Genomic DNA, 24,648 nt, shown 5'->3' with positions numbered 1-24,648 from the left:
CGAATGAGTGGATAATTGTTTGGGTTTTTTAAGATTAGTCCTCGGCTAACAGGATCAAGTTGAAGAAAAACTGCCAGTATTTTCAATTTCTCCGAGAGACTCCCATTGCTAAATAACAGACGTGTATCAAGGCTCAGGTGGATTTTTTAGTCAGCTGGTAGTGGGATCATGAGAAAAGCTGCTTGCGTTAAGCACTCAGATCATAAGACTGACTTAGCCTTACCACATCATCATTTGGATCACTCTGTTACCCTCGAGCTTCTCTCAGGCTTTCCCTCCCCTTTTCTAGGCAGCCAACGCAGGCTGGTGGGAGCAGCCTTGAACGGGGAAAGCCTGCGTTCGCTGTCAACCCGAGGCCCTGCGTAGGCAGCCTGAGCCTCCTGAGTCAGTGCGAAGAGACTCGGAATGTCCCCAAACATTAGACTTTAGGTTTATCATGGATTTTGGATTCCATCATTTTAACGTGTGAATTTTATTTCAAGGACAGCCTCCCACCCCCATCACATACACACACACAACTGAGTGTGGTGGCACACACACGTAACGCCATCATGTGGAGGCTAAGGCTGGATGACTGTGAGTGCCAGGCTACTCTGGGCTACATAGTCACACCCTGCTTCAAACAAAAGGACGAATGCCTCCAAAGCCACGTACCCCTCAACAACATAGCAAGAAATTCCATTTGATATAATGCATTTTATTATATTTATATACATTTACATATTATATATTAAACTATTAACTTTCTCCATTGTGGAGAGTTCATTAAAAACTCTCAGCTGGGCGGTGGTGGCGCATGCCTTGAATCCCAGCACTTGGGAGGCAGGGGCAGGCGGATTTTTGAGTTGGAGGCCAGCCTGGTCTACTGAGTGAGTTCCAGGACAGCCAGGGCTACACAGAGAAACCCTGTCTTGAAAACCAAACCAAACCAAACCAAACCAAACCAAACCAAACCAAACCAAACCAAACCAAACCAAACCAAACCGAAACCTCTCTCCATATGTAATGTTAAAGGAGGAGAGCCAGCTGCAGCCCCTGCTCAGCTTGCTCTGTAGACATCACTAAGAACTTAAGATGTGGTTGCACATGAGTAAACGTAGACTGTGCCATGTGAGCCACGGGGACACAGATTACTACTTGGCATTCTTTTCTCCTTTCATTTCCTCCTCCCTGTCTCTCCTCCTCTTCCCTTTTCCCTTTCCCTTTTCCCTCCTGTTCCAATATGTGCACCATCCGCATCCCCTCAATATGTGCACCCTCATCCCCTCCCGAGTCTTCCTCTGTATCCATGGGGAGCTTCAAACTCCACTGATCCTCCTGTCTCTGTCTCCTTGTGTCTTTGCTAGTTTTTTTCCTTGTTGTTGTCCCGCCTCCACCTTGCTGGCCTTGTTCCCCATCTTTCACAGGACTTCCATGACAGGGCCTTGAAGGACCTTTGTCATTTCGTTTTGTAGATCCAGGCTTTTTTAATTTTTATTATTCACAGTCTCCTAAAGCTGGAGATTTAGTTTGGTGGCAGAATCATGGCTCATCAAAGTAAGTTGCTTCGCTGGTGTCACCTTTGCTTGAAGGAAACACTCAAAGCTGTTAGCAGGAGGTGGCATTTGTGGTTTACAGCTTTACTCTAATGATCAGAGTGACAGCCTGTCTGTTGAATTGTGCAGGCGGCAGGCTGAGTCACACTCACAATCCTTCCAGGAGTAGGTGTGAGTCATTCAGTGGGCTTGTTTGGGGGAATTTCTTATTTAATCAAAATAATACAAAACTTTTTTTTTAGACAGGCTCTTCCTGGTGTTTCTCCTCCCTGATCTGTCTGCCTCCCCCAGGCCTCCCCTCCCATGCCGTCCTTCACAATGCCATGTTCTCACCACCTCACTCTAGTAGGGCTCATGCAGAGCCTTCTCCACTTGCCTCCAATGTGCTGGGCTGAGCTTCCCAAAGTTAGTTCTCTGTAGACAGCAAGTTCTGGAGTAAAGATGATTTTTCACTCATTTATCTATGGCCCCTGTGCCCAAACTAGAACCTGTCTCTGCAGTTTTAGTGAATAAGGTGTGTTAGGAAACATCCCTGCAAGGGATTCAGAGTCCCAGAGGTGAGTGACACAGTGCAGACAGACCTCCCACTCCATCTCTCCGTTATTACATTTTCATATTGACAGTAGACTCCTCATTATCCTTGACACTACTTTCTGAGGTTTTTAATGAATTTTGGCCTTAACATATGAAATGGAAATTTCTAAAAAATTATAAAAAGTTTTAAGTTGTGCACCATTTCTGGTAGTATCATGATGTTTATTACTGTCTGGATCTATCCCACTGAGGCTATGTGTTTAGCTGATCCACACTGTATATCCTATCTGCCCCATAATTACCTAGTCCACTGACATCCTGTCTCATTGTTTATATTGCAGTGATCTTTACCAGGTTACTCTACCTGTATTATCCACCCAACTTCATCTGATCACATAGACACTGCATTTTTTAAAAAAAGATTTATTTATTTATGTACATGAGCACTCTGTTGCTGACACACCAGAAGAGAGCATTGGATCCAAATACAGATGGTTGTGAGCCACCATGTGGTTGCTGGGAATTGAACTCATGATCTCTGGAGGAGCAGCCAGTGCTCTTAACCGCTGAGCCATCTCTCCAATGAAAGTGGTATAAGAAGAGATTTAGAGAGACTACATTCATACAGCATGCTGTTACAATTTTTTTCTTTCATTACTAGTTTTTGTTGTTAATCTTTTATTTTGCCTAATAAGTTAAATAACATAGGTATCTATCTATCTATCTATCTATCTATCTATCTATCTATCTATCTATCTATCTATCTCTCCACAGTTAACCAGGAGCCAGTGGAATGGCTCAGCAGGTAAAGTGCTTGCTCTCTAAGCTTGAACCCTAGGATCCACATACATGTAGAAAAAACAGCTGATGCCACACAGTCATACTCTGAGCTCCACACATATGTCTACACATTATACATAAATATAATGATAATTAACAAGAAGCAATAAAAAAAGCACAAAAAAAGCAAAAGATATGTAATGTAGCCTTTGGATCTTTGTGGTTGCAAGCTTCTCTTCTGGGTTGACAAGTGTGTCCCCTGTGGGGAAGTGGAGGCCACTCTGCTTAAGTCCCGAGTTCTAGTCCTTGACGCCTCTCACCAGAATCCCACCCACTTCAGTGTTTGATTTGAGTCAGCTGCTTGTTAAAATGTGGGAGTAGGAAGTAGATCCCAGGTGTGCATAGCATTGGAGAATGTGCTAACATTACAGGATATAATCTGCTTTAGAGTGAGGGAAGTCTCAAGTCCCATTAGTTTGAGTGTAGTAAAGAATTAATATGTTCCCTTTCAGATATGTCTGAGATTTTGAGAAGATTCTCAGTGCCTGCAAGTGAGTTGGAGTTTTGACTGTAAACTGTATTTTTTTAGAGCTAATTTTTAAATTTAGTTCTTTCTTTTTTTCTTTTTTTTCTTAGCGATACTTCGGTGAATTGTAAGAGAAATTATGGCAAAAATGGGGTTAGCATTTTTAAAAGTTCTAAAGTAGTTTTGTTTTCCTATCTCCAACTAAGTGAATGTATTTGGAAAAAAAAAATCTGAAAGGATATCCTGGCTTTGGGCTGCCGCTATGATTAGCACGGAGATTAACAGATGTACTAGATACTAGATTGTATGTCTGACATCTTGTGCTTCTGAATTCAGGAAGGAGGAAGTTGATTAAGATCTTCTATTACGTTGTTGGGCCTGGTGGCCCACAAATCCCAGCACTCTGGAGGCAGAAGCAGGTAGATCACTATGAGTTCGAGACCAGCCTGGTCTACATATCGAGTTCCGTGCCAGCCAGGGCTGCATAATGATATTCTGTCTCCAAAGAAAATAAAAGAAAACAACCCCACCTAACCCCCTAACAAACAACAACAACAACAACACGATTAACTTCTTTGTTTTGAGATTTAAGGAGTGTTGTTTGGCCTAGGCCTCCTGAGTTCGTAAGCTTCAGGATTAGAAGGCCTTGGACTTTTTTCTTGTCCACTCTCTAGCATCCCAGAGAATCACTTTCTCTGCAGATTTGCCCCCGTGGCTCTGGACATAGACTCTTTCCTAGAAGCAGACATAGCTTAGGGAGGCTGGCTCCTTTACCCCAGCCTCCAGCCTTCCTAGTCCCCATCCTCCCAGGAGGCTCAGACTTTTTCAGAGGAGGTGGAACCATGAGGAACCATGAGGGAAGGAGACCCCCTGTTAGGGTATCTTCGGAAACCCTTGCCTTATTTGGGCACCCAAGTCCCAGTGTACGCAGTGATGTGAATCAGCCAGCCACCTCCCCCCATCCAGTATCCTTGGCATTACACTGGCCCTCTCTCCAGTTGTGTTCCCCACCCCCACCATCTCTTTCTTCTTCTCATCAGACTACTTCTCTCTTGTTGCTTTTTCTTTCTCTTTCTCCTCCTTTTCTTAATTGGCCAATGTATGGAATAGCAGTGTTGTGATAACTGGAACTTTTTTGTTGTTTAGAACACACTCATTCTTAGACTTACTCAAGCTGAAAACAGTAAATGAGGCCATGGTGGTGCATGCCTTTGATCCAGCACTCCCGAAGCAGAGGCAAGCAGATCTCTGTGAGTTCCAAGCCAGCCTTTTTTTTTTTTTCTATGTAGTAGGTTCCAGGCCAGCCAGGGCTACATAGTAAGACCTTGTCTCAAGCAAGCAAGCAAGCAAGCAAGCAAGCAAGCAAACAAACAAAAAAAAACAAACAAAAAATAAAAACAACACCCACAAACTTAATAACATGAATTTCCTGGTCATTTAAGTGGGAATAAGTCATTTATTTATTTCAGTGGGAAACCGTTATCCTCCCTCCAGTCTGATTAATCTGTATATTCTTTTATTGAGCTAGTATTTATGAGCACTCACGCCAGACATTCATCTGGGCTCTCAGGTGGTATCAGTGCATGAGAGGGTTTGAGTCCCTGCCTCTCTGAGTTTTTATCTTGCAGGGAGAAACAAGGTGTAAGACGTAGTGACACATGCTGGCGGATGGCCGCCTACTCCATATTGGAATCAGGGAAGCCCTCTTCGAGCGGCTGACAGTTAAGCTGATATGTAGGAGGAGTCTTTTGGGTAGAGCATGTCCCAAAGCCTGGGTGGGAATGAGCCCAGGTCGCTGCATCGTGGTGTGGAAGACAGCACAGGGGTCTATGTTCGCTGGATTGTAAGAATGAGTCTGGATTTCATTCTTCGTGACAGAAGATGCTGTTAGGGAGTTAAAATGGCCCAACAGCCTTTTAAAGTCACCTACTACTTTGATGACTTACCTTCCCAGCTGAAATTTATTTTGTTCCATCATCACAGTTTACTTGTTAACCTTTCTGTCTTTTTCTGTCTTCACTTTTATGTTCTGAAAATATAGCTCAGTGTCTACAAGTCTCCACATGAACAAAGAGGAAGATGCGATATTTGAGCTGAAAGGGACCCTAGCAAATCCTGTTGATACTGTCTTGAAATTTCATGGATTTCCCCATTAAAGCGGATCGTTGCATGCTTATTTGTGGCGCTGAAGAATAGCCACGGTCTGTAATGTTCGAATGCTTGTCACAGTGGTCCTCAGCCATAGCTGTGTGTCAGAAGTATCCGTAAATAATCGTAGTCAGACCTCATAATTACTGAGTTTGAATCTTAAGCGAGCAGGCCCGGATGGCTATATCTTGAAACAGCTTCAAGGTTTTTGTGGTTGCTTGTTAGTGTAGTGAAAACTGGGAGCATCTCCTGGATTGAAAAAAAATCAGAAATATGCATGGGATGCTCTATGAGGTCAGAAGCATGTTGGCCTTGATCTTATCTGTGGTTCCTGTATCAGTAACTCTTTGTTGAACGAAGATAAGAACTGTCTGTATTGGGATTATGGGGAATTCTCTGTCTTGTTCCTTTCCCTATCTCTGTCCTTTCCTCGTTTCCCTTTCACTGGTAAACCTGAGCTTCAAGTCTTGGTGCCACAGAGACGGGAGGGCGAAACAGCTGACCATGGGGTGAGGATGTGTCTGCTGGATTTCTAGAAGTGAAGTGTATTCAATGAAAGTGAGCTGGAATGGGGTCGGAGGTGAGGCAGGGTGTGTAGGGATGGGGGATGGGAATTTCTAGTAGCTACAAGGAAGGGAGATGTATTTTCTATAAAGTAAGTGTGTGGTACGGAAGGTCTGTGGTTGCCTTTATTTGTGTGTGTTCTCTTTTGTGGAAATTAGTGAGCTATGGCATGTAGGAACTTGGTTACTTAAAAACAAGATCTTTGCATGCTTAAGAGGGATCAATTGTTTTCTCTTCTTGAAGGACAGACCTGTCATGTGGCATGTTGTTTGCAGAGTTCAGGCTAATGCACAGACAAATGACCACAGGATCTGTTCTGCAAACACCCTGTTAGTGGGGCAAGCTCTTGTTTCTCCTGCATTCTCCAAGCAACAACTCTTTTGTAAACACTGGAAGAGAACAACCAGTTCCTTGTTTGCGTTCATTGTTCGTTTTCTATTCTTGAGTAAGTTCAAAGAGCTGGAGCTGACACCTGACCAGGAGATTTGAGACTCTTTGAGACAGATTAGCTGTTCGCAGTGTGGCTCTGCCTTGAAAGTTTGCCTTAACATCTCCACCGGCCCCGCGCCCCCCAAACTACTCAAAACCCAGAGAGGAACAGGATAAATATATTTGAAAATGTTTTGAAATTGTTTATTATTTTTGAGGTAAGGTCTTGTGATGTTGCCCATGCTGGCTTCAAACTTGAGATCCCCCTACCTTCACCTCAGAGAGCTGGCGGTACAGGCATGCTCCGCTACATTCAGCTGAAATTTTAATGTAGAGAATACTGTTGTTGTTTAACGTCCCTTGGGTGCATGATCTGGTTCCTGGATGGACATTGAGAGCCTGGCTTACCTTCTCCAGTACTGGCAGATCTCAGGCCACCAGCCTCCAACCTTGACTGGGTTCCGTCTCCGCTCAGCTGCCCTCTTGCTCCGTGTGTTCAGAAACTTTTCTTTCCGATAGTTCCCATTTGTGACCACAAGAAAATCTCTTCTTATCGTTGCTCTGTTTCTCATTGCCCCAGGTTGTAAGTCAGCCCTAGGTAAAATGCCAAATGTTAAGGAAAGTTATGCATTTTGAAGTAAAATTGATATAAATATAATAAAATACTATTAAAACTTTTCAAGCAGTTCACATTTCAATTTAGAGAATGTATTCATTCATTTCCTCCACGGTTTCCTTGTTTTTAAGATTTTACTTTTATTTATTATTTATATTTATTTATTATTATTTTATGTGTGAGGGCAAATTTGTGGAGCCTGTTTCTACTTTCATTTTTACATGGTTTCTGGGGCTTAAACTCAGGTTGCCAGGTTGTCATCACTAGCTTCAACTCTGAACTTTGATCTTGGGAAAAGCATTTCCAGAGTTTGAGATATTTGCCTTTTATAAGTAAGCTTTGAAGTATAGTTCATTTGTAAGTGAAAGAATCATACAAGATGACAGATGTTTGAAAACCTTAAATGTTTAATCATGACTTAGATCTGCCACTAATATCTTAATCATGCACACATTCTAATTTATTATCTTTTGAGTCTGATTTTGAGTTTTACCTAGAGGTTGCCTTCTGACAGTGGAGGATAGGTTATACACAGGCATATGTTTACCTGGGTATTGTATGTAACATGTAACCTGTAACCTGTGGTTGCTCCTGTAACATGAAGAACTTAGGTATTTTAGGAGCCAAACATTCTCTTCCTTCCCCCGTACTTTATTTTGTTTGTTTATTTTTGTTTTTGTTTTTTAAGCATCCGGGTATGAGATATTGGCTTGATTTTCTCCAGTTTGCTTGGCAAAGGCTTGGCCTGTGTCTTTATGATTTAACTGTCAGCGATGTGTGTGTTGGCACATGAGCTTGAATCAGGCATACACAGTCCACAGTGTCATTGAAACAGTGCTAGCAAGAGATGTGGTGTAACTGTCCCAGCCATATCATCAGCTCTGGAAAAACATCTATTCAGGCTGATTATGAAAATTCTGCTTTCCATCAAATTAAATGGGGAGACACATGTGGCTAATGTCTACAATCATCCCAAACTGCCCATCAAAGGCTCTCGCTAGCTCCACTCTGATTGTATCCCTGAGAGAGGTGGAAGGAGCATTTCCCATCCAAGTGAATTCTGAGATAAACACAATTGTGTCTGCTGCTTGTCATCCGTCTACTTAACCCAAACTCCAGATGAAAATGTAGAGATGTCACGAGGGCATTTCAGAGCAAACAGAACCTCAGGCAAACAAAGTCACAGTCATTTCTAGACCTTGATCTCTGGAAGATGCAGGATGAAGGAGTTTTAGGGTAGAAATAAATGATGGGGTGGGTATGTGAGGCCCGATTCTGCTTCCCCCATTACAGGCACTGTGTCTCCATCTTTGCTAGGCAGTACTGTGTTCTTCATTGCTGACTTCCTGGTCTGCGGTTTCTATTGGACTCGAAGGATTTTCTATACACTGGCTTCAACTAGAGTGTGCAGGAGACAGGATGCGGTCCTATAATCATGTTTTAATTAGAATACTGAGCGTGGTAGATTTAAAGTAGACCAAGACCCAGGCCACTGAGAACACAGTCGAGTTTCTGCTTTGTAACCTCAGGCTTGCCTATTTAATGTCTGCGATTGTTCCACTCTGAGTATTTCTGCTTCTGTAAGTTAGAACAAAAGTGAAATTGTTTGTGCATCTCACAAATGAGTGGTTTTTTTCCTATTTTTTTTTTAATTATCAAGTTGAATGGAGATATTGTTTTTCTCGTCACAGGATAGAATGGCAGGATATGAATAAGAAGAAAATGTTGCAAAACATTGAAAATTTAAACATTTCTGTTTGTGTTTGTTTATGACAATTAAAATTGAAGTCTGTCTTCAGGAAACAGCAGTTTACAAATTAAGGGCCTTGACATTTAAGAAGTCTGAGAACCTAGTATTAGGTACCAAGGACAAAGCTTTAAAAGATTCATGACGTTGGCTTTTTGCAGGGTTTCTTGCTGTATACTCTTTTTTTTTTTTTTTTTAAGATGTGCTTTCTGCGGTATCTATAATCTTTACAGGTAATTGAAGTGTTTTTCTCCCCAGTCTTGGCCATCTTGTTCTTTTGTTCATGAAAGTTCATGAAAGTTCAAATACAGAAACCTTGAGTCTGATTAATAACAACTCTCTCCTTTACATGTATGTGGTTCGAGAGACACATGGGTCAGGCACACTGGCGATCCTGAGATGTTTTGAGAGTGGATTTGATAAAGCCAGGGGGCTGGTGGCATTTATTTTAATGTTCATGCTAAGGCCCTGTGAGGCTTGGAAACTGAAGAGGCAGGATTGATAGAGGTACCGATGTCTGCATTAAAACAAGAGGGTTTCCCTGGGTGATGGTCTCATTGTCCCAATTTTAGCACTCCCAAGGGAGCATTAACTATCTCCTGTCCCCATGTTCATATACCTAGGCAGCCTTTTGGGCTTAGTTCTATGAACCATCCAGGTCTAGATTCACACAGATACAGGTGGTTGTATTAGTTTTAGTTTTCTTGCCGCTGTGATAGAATATGGGGCAGGAGCAACCTAAGAGAGGGGGATTGATTCTCTCTCATGGTTTTGTATATTTTAATACATACAATACATCCCAATCCTGTTGATTCAAGGTGAGATGGAGAATCACAGTGGTGGGAAAGTGGAGGAAAAGCAGCTCACAGTGGACAGGAAGTAGAGAATGAGGAAGGGATTGGGGGACTAGGTATAGCTTGTGCCAATATACCTAATGGCTGACTAATGATATATCTACCCCTAATGACTGACTTCCTCCAATGAGGAAGTTCTCACAGGAGTCCGTGAGAGACATGTGGTATTTAAACCATAAGAGTGGAGAAAAGGGGAAGATATTGTGGGACTAATTGGATCTCTTGTCTGTATTCTCTTGGCTGTGGTAGAGTTATATGTCAGGTCCAGTTAGAAGTATGCTACATGTATATTACACCGTTTAATATCTCTGTGACAAACAGCATACAACCTAGCAATGTCCCAATGACACTGTGACCTGTCTGAGGGAAGTTCATGGGCAAGTAATGTCCCCTCTGCACACTTTCTGGAATCAGAAGTATAGAGAACTAATGTGATGCCATTCACAAGGCAAAAGAGCCTCCCCCTGAACCCCGGCATGTTGGCTCCTGACCACTGGGCTTTGGTACCACACTCTCTAGGTTGGGATTCAGTATTTGTGAGTGTTGTATTTCTTCACAAAGAAATCTATTTCTTGTTTGTGTGATGACTAACCATTTTTAGAGCGCTTTCTCTGTGCACTATGCTGAGCCTGGCAGATCTTAAGACATGAACGTTATCTTCATTAGCATTTACAGCCTAGCTAGGGAGAAAAACGAAATCAGATAACCTTAGAAACAAACTACAGGAAGAATTTGAAGAAGTGGGGCTAGAAAGATGGGTCAGCAGGTAAAAGTTTGAGGCCAGCCTTAAGTTACATGAGACCCTACTTAAAAAAAAAAATAAGCATAGTGACCAGAGTTGGATCTCTGGGACCCACATGGTGGAAGGAGAGATCTGGCACTTGGCAAGGGGACTTGGAGGTCTCTGACCTCCACTGACCTCCATGTTTGCACAATAATGTAATTAAAAAAAAAAAACAACAAACAAACTAGCTGGGCAGTGGTGGCGCATACCTTTAATCCCAGTACTTGGGAGGCAGAGGCCAGCCTGGTTCTACAGAGTGAGTTCCAGGACAGCCATGGCTATACAGAGAAAAAACATCAAAACAAAACAAAAATCCAGAACACTAAGAAATCTGTGCTCGTGTTAACTCGTATTTGTGATTAGATAATAAAAATACCCTTGAGACTTTTCGTTTTCTCAGAGAGTATCCTTCTACGTGGGCAGTGGAATTTTCTGTTATTTTGCTCAATATATTACTTGTTCAGAAGAGGGAAACAAGCAGAGAACAGTCTTCCCAAGGTAGGTTCTGCCCCTGCAACTCTGCCATGGTGGCTTGAAATAGACATTCTGGGCAGTTCTAAGTCAATTAAATTTATTCCCAAAGAGATGTCTGGAAACTGATGTTGTTACAACCTGAAAATAGATGAGAAGTAAGGTCATCTGGGTATGATACCCCCACTCCAAAGAGATTGTCTCTGAAAACTCTCAGACTGGACGATCAGGCTTAGCCGCAGGTACCTTTACTCACTAAGCCACTTTAGCAGCTCCTTTCATTCCTTTTAAAGGTATGTTAAGGGTATAAGTATGTGTCTTTCAGTATTAAACTCCTTTCTTATTAAAAAGTAGTAACACCCCCCCCCCCCAAAGAAAGCTAGAAACATAAGGCTCAAGGCAGTTTTTCCATGGAAAGATTGTTACCAAATTTACAGTCTGGCTTAGATTTCTACATGAAAGCAATTATTGTTTCTAAGAACCACAGATTGTATATTAGGGTAAGTTGGCAGAGTGCAGGGATAGAGTTGCGAATCTCAAGTTGCTTCTGAAAACCATACATATTATTTGTATAGGCTTTATGGATCTATTGACACTAGGCTCTAGCATAAAGGATAGTTTAAAAGCATTGCAAGTAAATTCTGAGAATGTTTTAAGTAGTGTCTTGGGTGGTCTGGTATACCGTGGTGTTAGGAGAGATTCCTAATTTGACATGTCGTCAGGGTGTGCTGTACATACAGATGCCTTAAAGTTTATGTTATGTATTGTAATATTCCTTCGTGTTGATTCAGGGACAGATTTTCCACTTGGAATGCTATAAAATACTTTAAATCACATTGGTTTATGATAACGGAGTGTCTGTGTGAGGGGACTTGGTAGTATGTGGCGATGTGTAAGAGTTAGTCCATGATAATTAAAGTTTAGGCATCAATGGCTTATTGCTAAACATTATCTATTATTTTCATTTGTAGTACTATAATTTTTCTTATGTTTTAAAATAAAACCCCTTCATCTCTTGAATGGTATGTGTTACAATCCTGCCTCTCAGGAATCGTGGAACAAATGGAAAAGTCGTTGGTTTCTGGCATTGAAGTTAGTAAAATAGAAAAAACAATCACTTTGATTGGTAGGCTCATGTTCAGTTAAAATAGGTACATATATATTAGCCTTTTTATTTTAATTTTTTATTGAGGAGGTCTGTAGGACTTCCTGGCAAGGATAGAACAATTTTATATAAGTAATGTAGATGTCACTCACTAAATTGGAATGGAATGAAACACTGTCTCTGTCAATGATTTTTGTCAAGTGTCAATCAAAGTTTGGGAAAATTCTTCCCGTTGGCTTATGTATATGCTAATAGCTAGTGCAAGGGATAGAGAATACACACACACACACACACACACACACACACACACACACACGCACGCACGCACGCACTCACGCTACACACGCACTCCCTTTTATAAGCCAAAAAGATAAATCAGAATATCTGGTAGGTGCTTTGATATTAGATTTCAGAAGATAATTTTAGGAAATATTAGACTTGTCTAGCACAACTTTGGGCCTCAATATGGACTTTTTTGGGGAAGAGACGAGACGTATTAAACATTTCATAACTGATTTGGTTACTTTCTATTTAAAAACAGTGTTAAATACAAAAATAAGAAGAGAGTAGGCTGTCCCCTGATCTCCAATTCTGCACCATCTTGGTTCCTCTTAACAGTCTGAAATCTTGTAATTAAAAAAAAAAAATGCATGATTGCTTTAGGAACTGGGGAAAAGGGATCCCTTTCTCTTGGACTGTTTGGAGGGAGGGTCTGTGTTCAAATGCTTACTCAGCCACAGAGGAACAGCAGCAGTTTGGAACACTCTGTACATTTTTGGGCTTTGGATTCACTGACCGCAAGGCTCATAAATGTTAGTTTCCTTCCTGGTTTCCGTCAGGCCTCTCTCTGTCTCTCCATCTCCCACTCTCTCCCTACATCTCTCTTCATCTAAGAAGATCTGGCCTAGGGAATACATGCAACATTCATATTTCCTCTTGGGAAAAAAATGGGACTTTATCTTAAAACGAGGGACGCACATATGCATTATTCAACAATGACTTCTTGTCCGAGGAGAATATTTTCCCACTCCCCCTAAGCACTTCGGTCCAGACTGTAAAAGGTCAACCTTTAACAGATGTTCCAGGAATCTTCCTGGAACTTAGACTCTGTTGGGTTTTGCTCTGCACCCATGAATAATTTAGTACTGGGATAAAAATAAAAACAACGGCTCTCATCTTACAGTGTGAGAACATGCCTCATGTGTGCTAAGTCATGCAGGTGGGACGGGAGGGAGGCCCTGTGGAGTAACCAGTCTGAAGAGGTTATTTTATGTGGGCCCGGGTGACTGCCTCCTGCAGCCCTATTGCCTCAAGATTAAAGGGAATTAGTGTAATTGCTCCTTAGGAGGGAAATGTATTTTTACTTTTCAAAGGAGGTAGTATAAGCTTTAATTATCTAATCTAAACACAAGGAGCTTTCTCCCAGCAGCTTTCCTTGGTAGCAGCCATACACAACTTCCAAAGCTCCTAAGCTTGAGAAAAACACTGCTTTTTATCCCCACCATCTATTACAGAACCCACCCATCAGGATACAGTAAAGTTATATTGTAGCGCTGGTTATTACAAAGAGTCGTTGAAGCTAGGATTGGCTTAAATTGACTTTTAAAAATGAGTTGAGCTGCAACCAGAGTCCCAGTCCTCTGCTTGTCACATCAGTGTCTCCTGTCTGTGTCAGTCTCTTTGAGGACAACTCGTTTTCAGAGCCGCACGGACGTCAGACTTGTTTCGCTTTGGTTGGCGTGTGCTGCTTTGTCAGACCTTCTCTCCGTTTGTCACTAGGACATGGGAATTTGTTCCTGAGGCTAGGTGTACTTGTGCAGGGGATGCACATGCATGTGTGTGTGTGTGTGTGTGTGTGTGTGTGTGTGTGTACATGCATGTGGGAGACAAGGCAGATAGGTCTCCCGTTGATGCTAGAACTGGCTAAGTAGGTTAAAATAGGCTGGGTGGCTAGTAAGTCTTAGGGATCTGCTTATCTCTGCTTCTTCAGTACAGGGATTACAAATATGCAACATCAGATCTGGCATCTATTTATTTATTTATTTATTTATTTGTTTATTTATTTATTTATTTATTATAGATTCCAGGGCTTGAACTCTGGTCCCCATGCTTGCAAAGCAAGCACTTTAATGACTGGGCTATCTCCCCAGCTACTAGACGTATCTTTTTATTTTATTTTATTTTATTTTATTTTATTTTTTTTTGGTATTTTTGAGACAGGGTTTCTCTGTATAGCCCTGGCTGTCCTGGAACTCTCTTTGTAGAACAGGCTGGCCCATGCCTCCCAAGTGCTGGGATTAAAGGCGTGCGTCACCACTGCCCGGCTAGATGTACCTTTTTGGTCTATTACATTACTTTTTGTTAGCGAACTCACGAGGGCTACTAGTTTTGAAATTGGTAGCAAGTGAATGCATGCTTTATATTTCCGATGGAATGACTTAGAGTTCAAAGGTGCTTTGAGGGGCAGAAGAAAAACCCTTCTTTGGAAAACAGTCACTGCTTGCCTGTCCTGTAACTGAGTATAGGATCTTGATGTTGGGGCACATGGAGGAAATAATGCCATTAATTCTAGTTAGGGAGGCTTTTAGGAATTACACATCCGTTAGCACACAGTCCTTGTCTTGTCTGACCTCTCGCTTTGCCGCACACCCTGCTCCCTGCTGCCTGTCCACACTGAACACAAGCTCTGCCCCACCCCAACACCTTTGCCCTGTCCTCGTGTGTCTTCCTATCCCAAAGTCACTAAGAGACCGGACCCCTGACTATCAGTTATTGCTATTGTGCTAAAGAGATATAAATTCTGTAAAGGGTGGTACCCAGAACTGGCTACAGAACCCAATATGTGCTATCTAGGCAATATGCTCCTAAATGGAGATTATTTATGGCTTTAAAATTCCTTTTTATTGGTTTGTATATTAGTAGTTTATCAATATGTCTCTGATATCAAGAGCCAGGACTACTGTGTTTTACAGTGATTTTTACCAGCATTCATTTTCTTAAGATAGTGAGCCACACCAGTTCCTCTCAGAGTTGTCAATTGAAATCCATGGAGGCACACTCACTGTGAGCTCCGAGTGACTTACCAGGCCCTGAGTTAACTCCTGGCCATCTCCCACAGAAGGGCAAGGAAACTACTGTTGATCTTTGGTGTGAAGACCAATGACAGAGGTCTTCACCCCACCTTGTGTCTGTTCAGTGGGGTTTGTGAACCCCAGGTTGTTTCATTAAGGTCCTGCCCCCATCTCTAAACACCCATTTATCTTAAGCCTATGGTGGCTCAGCTTCAAGGTGAGCTGGGATGTTGGCAACTCGGTTGGCTGTCTAAAGAGCAACAGGCCAGGCATGAAGGGGTCCACCTGTAGTCTTAGCACTTAGAGTGCAAAGCCAGGAGGTTCATAGTGAGTTGGAGGGCAGCTTGCTCTGTATAGTGGGTCCCAGGCCACAGAGCTACAGATCAAAACCCAGCCTCAAAAACAAAGTAAAACCAACAGGCAAAACAACCAAAATAAAAATCTGAAACATTCAAGAGAACAGCAGCTTCCCCGTGGCTGCCACTCCAAGCGGAAGAAACAAAATGTAAATTTGGTGAGTAGGTAAGTTCATTTTGTATGGTCTTCTAAATGTTATTTATTGTCTCTCTGCCATAGGTCATCTACTTAAAGAAGACACCAGAGGAAGCCTACAGAGCTCTCCTGTCTGGCTCAAATCCTCCTTATCTTCCATTCAGGTACAGTGGCTGTTGGGTCTTGGGCTATACTTGGCTTGACGGCTCCTTGGAGTTGGGGTAACAGGTCTTGCTGACTGTCTGACCACTGAGACCATGATGCTGTCCCACATGAATTGAGAATCCTTTCCCTCCTCTAAGTTCTCAAGATAGTTTTTATTAGTAGTTTGTAGACTAGGAAGAAGAAAATGGCCATTTCTTTCCAGGCATTTCCCTCTACCCTTAAATCTCTTCTGTACTTTGACACTGTACTTAAAGAGTAGAGTACCTGATTTATGAGCTAATTAGATTTCAGTAATTACATCCTGGATCCACCCAGCCATTCTTTCACTCTGTGAGCATTGAGTGAGCTCTGACTGCCTGGTAGCATTACAGATAGATGCTAGACCCACCAGTACCACCACCCAGGAGGACTACAGCTGTAGTTCCTGTTGGACTTAAGATCCTCTGTTCACTACTCCCATCTTCAGGAACATTCTCTTTCGTTTCAGCCTTGGAAAAGAATCCTGTGTAAGTATGAGTTGGGAAATGGGAAGCTTCCTCAGTCTGCCCCATTGTTGGGTCATGTGCCAGAGTCCACTTACCCACTTTCTTATTGTCAGACCGGTAGGTCATTTTCTAACCTTTCCACTGTGGCTTTTTTTGTTCACGTTATCTCAGGTTCGTTTTAAGAAACTAAAAATGCTATAGAGAATTTGATTGCTTTGTTGTTAGGCATCAAGAAATTATAGTCATCTGTTGAAAGGTACTCATTATACGAGAAGGAATATTTAGAAATGCAGAGGTGTTTGGTCCCTGGTTTAAGCCCATGAGTCTTACTAGGATTCTGGCCTTGGTTGGAACACAGGGTAGTGCTTTTCTGATAACTCAGGAAGTTTTGTTGATGGTACACTGTATCTCTGAGTCTAGTTTCTTTACACACTACGTGTTTGAAGTGGACGATGGTGAGGCACTCATATGAAAGAATGCTGTACTGGAGTTGAACTAAGGAAGCTACCTACCCCATAATTACAGAATGCCTGAGGCCATGGAGTGTTATCACAGACCTTTCAACACTAATTCTGGGTACCCATTATGGCCTTGGCTTCATTGTAATCTGGGTTATATCATTCACAAGGCTCGTTACTCTTCTTTTATGTTTTACTTTTGTCGTCATTATCTAGACTTTTCTCAATTATTGCTGTGTTAGCAGCTATCCATTTAAATATTTCTTTTTAAAAATTACGTGTTTGTGTGTGGGTAGGTGCATGGGAGTGCCAGTGGAGGCCAGGGATGCTGGGTTCCCTCGGAGCTGGAGTTATAGATAGTTGTGAGCCATTAGACCTGGATGTCGAGAATTACACTTGGGTCCTCTGTTAGAATAGTATTTGCTCTAAACTGCAGAGCCATTTCTCCATATCCCCCCTATTCATCCAGTTAATTTTTTTATTGCTTATATTTTTCTACAAAAGTCTATTTCAATTGTTTTTTTAAGGTGTGGTGGCCGTGTTTGTCTGTGTGCTTCTTTGGAATGTCCGAGTTCCCAAACATATTAGTTATCTTCTACTGCTGTGATAAGACATCATGATGAAGATGGCTTACAGAAGGAAAGGCTATTTGGCCTTACAGTCCCAGAGGGATAACAGTTCATGATGGCAGAGTGGAGGCAGAGGCCACAGGCAGTGCAGCTAGAACATCAGAGGGTTCATAGCTTAAACCTCAAGCCTCAACAGAGACTGCCAAATAGACATGGCAGGTGGCTTATAAAAATCAATGCCCACCTCCTAGTGATGTACCTCCTTCAGCTAACCATATCACTTAAAGCTGTCCAAAAAGCACCAACTAGGGGCTAAGTATTTCAAATGCCTAAGACTATGAAACCCTCATAATCGTATGAATGGTATATCTCACTATTCCTCATAAAAGAGTTTAATGGCTACTGTGAATTTAAATAATGGTCTTCTTCAAAATGTATTCATTTAGTCAACAACAATTACTTGAGTAGACACCTCTATGAAGCCCCAATTTTTTCTTTTCTTTTTCCTATATCAGCTTGGCAGGCCCTTTGCCTGCAGTTCTTTATCATATTCTATGCATCACAATGCTATACATACCATGAAAACAAACTTCTGATTATTAATTGTTTGCACAGATGACTTTTCTCTTGAGAGTGGATATTGACGTGTTTTCCTATTTGTGTCCCAAGAGAAAAATTATATATTAATGTATTGCTTTTCCCATGCCAATAACTGTCTCAGGAACCTAAAGACAGTTAGGATTTGTTACCAACTATAGAGCAGCTCAGTAGAGCAGTAGAGTTTCTATAAGTGAATGAGAATAGGAAGGAATGCTAATGCTTATCAGAGTTCATGGGGGAGAAATTTGACTTTGGAATTGAGGAGTGGGGGTGAGATCTAAGATAACCCCATAGGCCAAGGGTGAAATGTTTTCATGTTAGGGTGAAAACTGGGACCTAAGAACACAGGAGTTGATTTTTAGGTACTCTTCATATGACACAGGTTTTCAAAAATGATGTTTGGCAGAGTACTAAATCACATGATGCTCGTATTTAGTATCACTACATTATTAAAATAAAATGATTGATCTATTTCTTTTTCTATTTGAAGTTATAGTTAAACTTTATCATTATAGCATTCTATGAACATTGGTTGACACTTCCCTAAAGGGCTGGGACAGATAGCTCAACTGTCAAAGTGCTTGCAGTATAAACACAAGGAACGGAGTTTGGTCCTCAAAACTCACATGCAAAAGCCAACTGTGGTGGCATACACTTGTCATCCTAGCACTGGGGCGGCAGCAGAGGCAGGTGCATCCCTAGTCAGCTCAGCCAAATCAGTGAGCCCTAGCCCACTGAGAGAGGATCTTTCGACTAATCAAGATGGACAGCTTGTGGGAACGAATTCTGCATGAACCCTCATGTGCTCTCTCTCACAAGGATAACATACAGACACGTGCACAGTACATTCACAAGCATGAGAACACACAAATGTGCAGACCCACACAGTCGCTGAAAATGAGACACATTAAGGAGAAAGACGTGTATGTCGTTACTGCTTAATTCTTGATTGACTCAAGTGTATTATTTTTGTGACCATTGCTCATCTCTCGTGTGCCTCAGTTCTTCAGAAATGTTGTTGTTTTCCTGTTTGGGAATCAGCCTTAGGGTGCTTTCCAGAATATTAAGGTATTTGTGTTGAAAATCGTTCTTTCACTTGAGCCAAGAGTGACCAACGTGTTTATCAAGAGTGGTGGTGTCTGGAAACTAGAGGGAAAAGATATTTTAGTTGTTTGGGTCCTACCATCCTCAGGACCAGCTGGGCAGCTGGCCTCTGTGGAAACAAGGAAATCACAGTTCTGGGGGTAGAGCCAGCCGAGTTTGACTTGGCAAGCCCGGATAAATGTCCTTGCGGTCTCCCCTTTTCAGAGTGCCCCAAGCTGAGTCTACCGTGTTGGTCAAACATTTTATGAAATCAGATTATTTGCTTCTTGTCTAAAGTCCCACAAGACCTCTGACCTTAGTGAATTGTTTTTGTAGTTAGTCCATGTTAGTGGTTTCAAATCTATACTTCTTGATACTCAGGAAATAGCAATTGTGTAAGTTTCACAAAACATGAGATGTTGACTAAGTCGAATACTTTCCTTTGAGATTTGAACATGCTCGCATGTGTGTGTGTGTGTTTTGTGTGTATGCATGTATGTAAGTATGTATGTATGTATGTATGTATGTATGTTTTGTGTGTGTGTGTGTATTCATATGTGTGTAAGTGTTCACAAGTGGAGGTGCTGTTCATCAGACGCACCATTTCTGTTCACCATTTCTTTGAGTCAGGGTCACTCACTGGCCTGAAACTCATGAAGCAGGCTAAATGTGTGATCCGCTGACCCCCAGGAAGCCACATGTCTCTGTCTCCCTCGTACTGTGATTACAAGAGTATCTTGGCAGAGTTGGTGGAGGGAGGAGAAACCATAATTATAGTATATTGTATAAAAATTTCTCTTTTTCATAACAAAAGGAAGATCATAAATAGAAAATAAATCTTTAAAATCTCATGCAACCATTCCAAAACAACAACAACATCCACCTGCAAGCCCCCCCCCCCAATCCCAAACAAGAATATAGCACTGAATCTGACATTTTTTGTTTCGTGGATTCTGATGCTCAGACTCATGTCTCCATGACCACAAGGCAAGCTCTTTACCAACTGAGCTCTTTCTCCTTGGGACTTTGCATTTTTTTTTTAAACCAACTTGATCAGTTTTGTTGTCTTCTTGTTTGTTGGTGATGAGTACTAGATGGGTGTGCCAAAGTCTATTTTTTTCCTTATAGTATAAAACCTCTCAGAAAATAAGACACAGGGACTTAGTTTTTCAAGCATGGCATGAAAAGGTTGACTAGGGGAGGAGGTAAGGTAGGGGTAGGGAGTTGAGCAGCCCGGTTCTTGTTGGTGTGTTGTTTTGTCTTTGCGCATTCTTTTCTGAGTAGGTCCAGAAACACAACTTGTATGCTATGCTCCTTCTGCCCCTGCCTCTTGCCCAAAGCTTGCAAAAGAATCTCTAGCTGTATAGGTCAGTGTTCTGTATAGGTCAGTGTTCCGCAAAGTTTCTCCATATTTTCTCCAACCTGTCTGTGCACTTCAGAAGCTTTGAGAAACTACCGACACCCTCAGTTTCCACTCCCAGAAGTTCTGATGCAGTTGACTTTGGCTGATATTTGGGCATTAGATACTCCATGTGACCCTAATGTGTGAACTTGGGGCCACTTAGAGAGCTGCTTTCTCAGGTGATAATGTGATATGCTGCCTACGTGAAATGATCTCCGTTTAGAACTCCTCTCGTGGGGATTCATAAAGTGCAGTCCTATTTAGAAGATTTGATTCATGTGAGGGGGGGAAGGGGGGAAACAAAACAATCTGTTTAATGGGCAATTTTCGGGAGTACAGATTGACTCCTGATGAACAGGCAGCAGAACTACTCTTCCAGAACACTCTGAGGCAGCTTTCCTGATCCGCCCCTGTGTAGAACAAAATGATCCCTTGGGATCAGAGTAACTTGCTCTGGTTTGTATAACTGGTTCTGTGCTGTTTCCTGAGAGTCTGAGAAATAAGTTGGCTTATCGACTTTTTTTTTCTTTCTTTTAATACAACGTGAACAGGAATAACGAAGCTTTCTCTCAGAGCCTGAGATCAGTCTTCCTCACCAGGACACACACAAATCTTCCTCTGACAGTCCTTTGGTGACATCGACTTTGCAAATAGACTCCCAGTGTTTGTGTAAAGGGAGGTGTTTGTTGTGTTGGGGATGACCCTTCGTGATGACTTGGTTGCTGAGCTATGAGACTGATTTCCTTAATGGGAAATCTCAAAAGCAATTAGTCTAGATCTTCGGGCATGTCAGAACCTGCAGTTCTTTTAACAAAGGCTCAAGAAGGGTCAACCACTTAGAGACGGGCACAAGGTTTCCTTCTTCTGAAGCAAAACAAACATATGTCGGGCACTCTTATAAAAACATACGAGATGTGCCAGCTCAAATATGGCGTAACTCTGTACTTCAGAGGGTAACAAGTCTGTAGCCATAGATAATATAGTTTTTCTCTTGAGTTTCCAAATGTGGAAATAAAAATGAGTTTCATACTGTTTCATGATGTTTTTTTTTGTTTGTATATTTGTATGTCTTTTTTTTTTTTTTGAGACAGTTTAGTCCTGGCTGACCTGGGAGTTGCTGGCCCCAAACTTACAGAGACCCATCCTCTTGCCTCTGCTTCCATGATGCTGAGTTTAAAGGTGTGCACTCTACTTGGCTAAAATGTCCTTTTCGTTCTCCACTATCTCACTGCTTTTTGGAAGTCTTTAGAGTCAGTGCAAGGGCTGCATAGACGTTTCATAAATCATTAATTTTGGCGCTTAGTGTTGGAGAAGAATCTGATGAGGTTTGACAGCTTCTGGCTTCAGTCTGTTCTGAACAGCTGTGCTCTATTTGATAGAACTTGGAGAGCTATGAAAAATAGAACCTTAGCAGGTTTCTCCTCTTAAAACAATGTCAATTTAACACCATTTACAGAGGCAGGGGAGATGGCTGAGCAGTTAAGGGCACTGACTGCTCTACCAGAGGTCCTGAGTTCAATTCCCAGCAACCACATGGTGGCTCACAACCATCTGTAATGGGATCAGATGCCCTCTTCTGGTGTGTCTGAAGACTGAAACAGTGTACTCACATATATAAAATAAGTAAATCTTTAAAAAACAAAACAAAACACCATTTACAGAATCTGAGGCCAGGAAGAATCTTTAGGATCTTTGTGACCTTTAAACTCAAAGGAGGTGAGTCTCTCTCTCTCTCTCTCTCTCTCTCTCTCTCTCTCTCTCTCTCTCTCTGTCTCTGTGTGTGTGTGTGTGTGTGTGTGTATGTGTCTGTGTTGTGAAAATTGGTTCAGACTATTTTTTTCCATTGTTCCTACTTTAGTGGCTTGCCCTTACTGGTACCAAACTTTGAGCAGTAGGGTGAGTGCCTAACCTCTGTGCTTTCTCTGGTTCTAGTAGCCAGCCTCAGCTAGGCTGGAAGAAGACTGCAACCACTTACCTTTATGACTGTAGGATGATGAGATGGCTCAGTGAGTAAAGGATTTATTGTACAGGGAGGAGGATCAGAGGTGTGATCCCCAGAACCCAGTGTGTGTCTATAACTCCAGACCGGAGGATTTGGGCATGGATGGTGGAGATGGGCAGATCCCGGAGCTTGCTCTATGTTTAGAGAGAGAGATGCTGTCTCAAAAAATAAGTGTAAGGGGGATGGAGAGATGGGTCAGCCATCCGCAGCACTTGTTGCTTTCTGAATCTGAAAAGTAGGATCCTGTTTCACCCTTGGCTTCCATACAGGTTGTAAGTGGCTTTGGACCCTGCCCCCACAGGGTCATTATGCTTTGTTCTTTCAGGGGCAGCTGTGTTCGTCCCACAAAACTGTTTTCATCTTGGTGGTCTAAAAGATACAAGCAGTCCACCCTGTCTTTCTCTGCAGCTCCTAGACATATGCAACCAACTTGTTCAGAGGTGGAGCGTTCTCAGATATAATATCATGTAAAACAGACACAATAGTGTTTTGTTCTCAGGGACTAGCTAATATAGGATCATATAATATAGAATTATGCAACATAGACACAATAGTGCCTTGTTCTCAGGGGCTAGCTAGTATAGGATCATACAATATAGAATTATACAACATAGACACAATAGTGCCTTGTTCTCATATAATATAATATAGGGCCATATAATATAGATCCAAAAGTGTAGTTCTCAGGGAACCTATGACATAGGACCATACAATACAGATGCAAAGTCTCTAGTTCTCAGGGATCATATATAGTATCATGCAATATAGGGCCATACAACATAGATACAATAGTGTGCACTTCTCAAGTGTAGGGCTACACTGTCCAGTATGTGCTCCTGAGCACTTGAAACTGGTCAAGTCCAAATTGAGATAGATTACAATTGAATTGAAAAGGGTGGTCCAGGAAGGTGGCCTCATGCATAAAGACACTTATGGCTAAACCTGATGAACTGAGTCAGATCCCTAGGAACCCACATGGTGACAGGAGATAACCAACTCCTGAAAGATATCCTCTGATATGTGTGCACCATGGCACATGTACACACCCATGTAAGAGATGCATGATGCACACACATGAACCTACCACAGAAAAATACATTTTTTGAAAAGAAAGAACAATATAACTATATTGAATAGGTCCTGAAATGATAACATATATTTAATTAAACAAAATATATTATTGAAAATAGTTGGTTATTTTTAAACATAGTTATAAAATATACTAATTTATTTGCTTCTGTTTTGTGACTGTCACTTAGATTTTTATAGGGTAGTAGTGATACAAGGTATATTACACTGTTCTGAGAAAGGATGTATTACTTTATATAAAGCTTTGAAAGATTAGTGGATTTTAGCAGCTAGAAGGGTACAAAAATTTTTGAATGAACTCCTGGAAGAACCATTTATTCCTTCATTTGCTCAAAAACATGTGCTATGTAGCTGTGTGTACAACACTGCACTATCCTCTGGGTGAACGGACAGTGGGCACACTTTCTGCTTTTTAGGAAGCTCACAGTCCTGTGGTGATTGAGGTTGGTTCAATGCTTAGGAAAGTTCTTAGATGACCTTTGAGAGTTTCCAATATACTGCTCTTCAAACATTTCCACAGTTCCTAACTACTTATTATTCAGAGCCTTTGCAGTGAATCAGGGGCTCAAAGCACATGTAGATGAGAGTCTTTTGTTAGTATTTGTTAAATCTGTCTGTTGTCAGGTTTTTTTTTTGGTCAGGGTTCTTGGTGTGACCCTGGATATCTTGTAGACCAGGCTGGCCTTGAACTCACAGAGATTCACCTGCCTCTGCCTCCTGCGTTGTGGGATTAAAGTCGCTACCACCAGCTTGCTTGCTTATTTATTTATTTATTTATTTATTTATTTATTTATTTATATTCTTGAATGGAGTCCTTAGCATCTCACCCAATTAGCCTCTACATCATTGTGTCACTCTGAGTGGTTTCTTCAGTTCTTAGGTTACAAGGCATGGTCTGTTGGCAGATGAGCTTGACAGAGTGTTTGCTGGTGCTTGTGTGAGTGCAGTTATTCACAACTGAGCTAGATGCTCGTGATTTCTGAGTATTTCCCAATCAATTCCTGTGAGCCTATGTAAGGCATGTCTAGGACCTGAGAAGAATGAGGCTCTTTCAGTTACTTACCTAATTATGTATAATGATTCTAGTTTTCATATATATATATATATATATATATATATATATATATATATATATATAT

General features: G+C 41.6%; 1 protein-coding gene across 5 annotated transcripts in view; it reads left to right on the top strand.

Moving 5' to 3' along the window:
* Nucleotides 1-24,648, top strand: part of Cdc14a (cell division cycle 14A) — a 160,470-nt gene that overhangs the window by 42,940 nt on the left and 92,882 nt on the right. For all 5 annotated transcript variants that reach the window (XM_031375261.1, XM_031375260.1, XM_031375259.1 and 2 more), the window contains one exon: nucleotides 15,741-15,820. In XM_031375261.1, the coding sequence (XP_031231121.1) occupies nucleotides 15,741-15,820 (80 nt within the window). The remainder of the gene's footprint in view (nucleotides 1-15,740; nucleotides 15,821-24,648) is intronic.

Source organism: Mastomys coucha, unplaced genomic scaffold (genome assembly GCF_008632895.1).
Source record: "Mastomys coucha isolate ucsf_1 unplaced genomic scaffold, UCSF_Mcou_1 pScaffold16, whole genome shotgun sequence".
In the NCBI taxonomy this organism is placed as follows: domain Eukaryota; kingdom Metazoa; phylum Chordata; class Mammalia; order Rodentia; family Muridae; genus Mastomys; species Mastomys coucha.
Note: the sequence above shows the minus strand (reverse complement) of the source record. Positions and strands in the feature narration are given on the sequence as shown.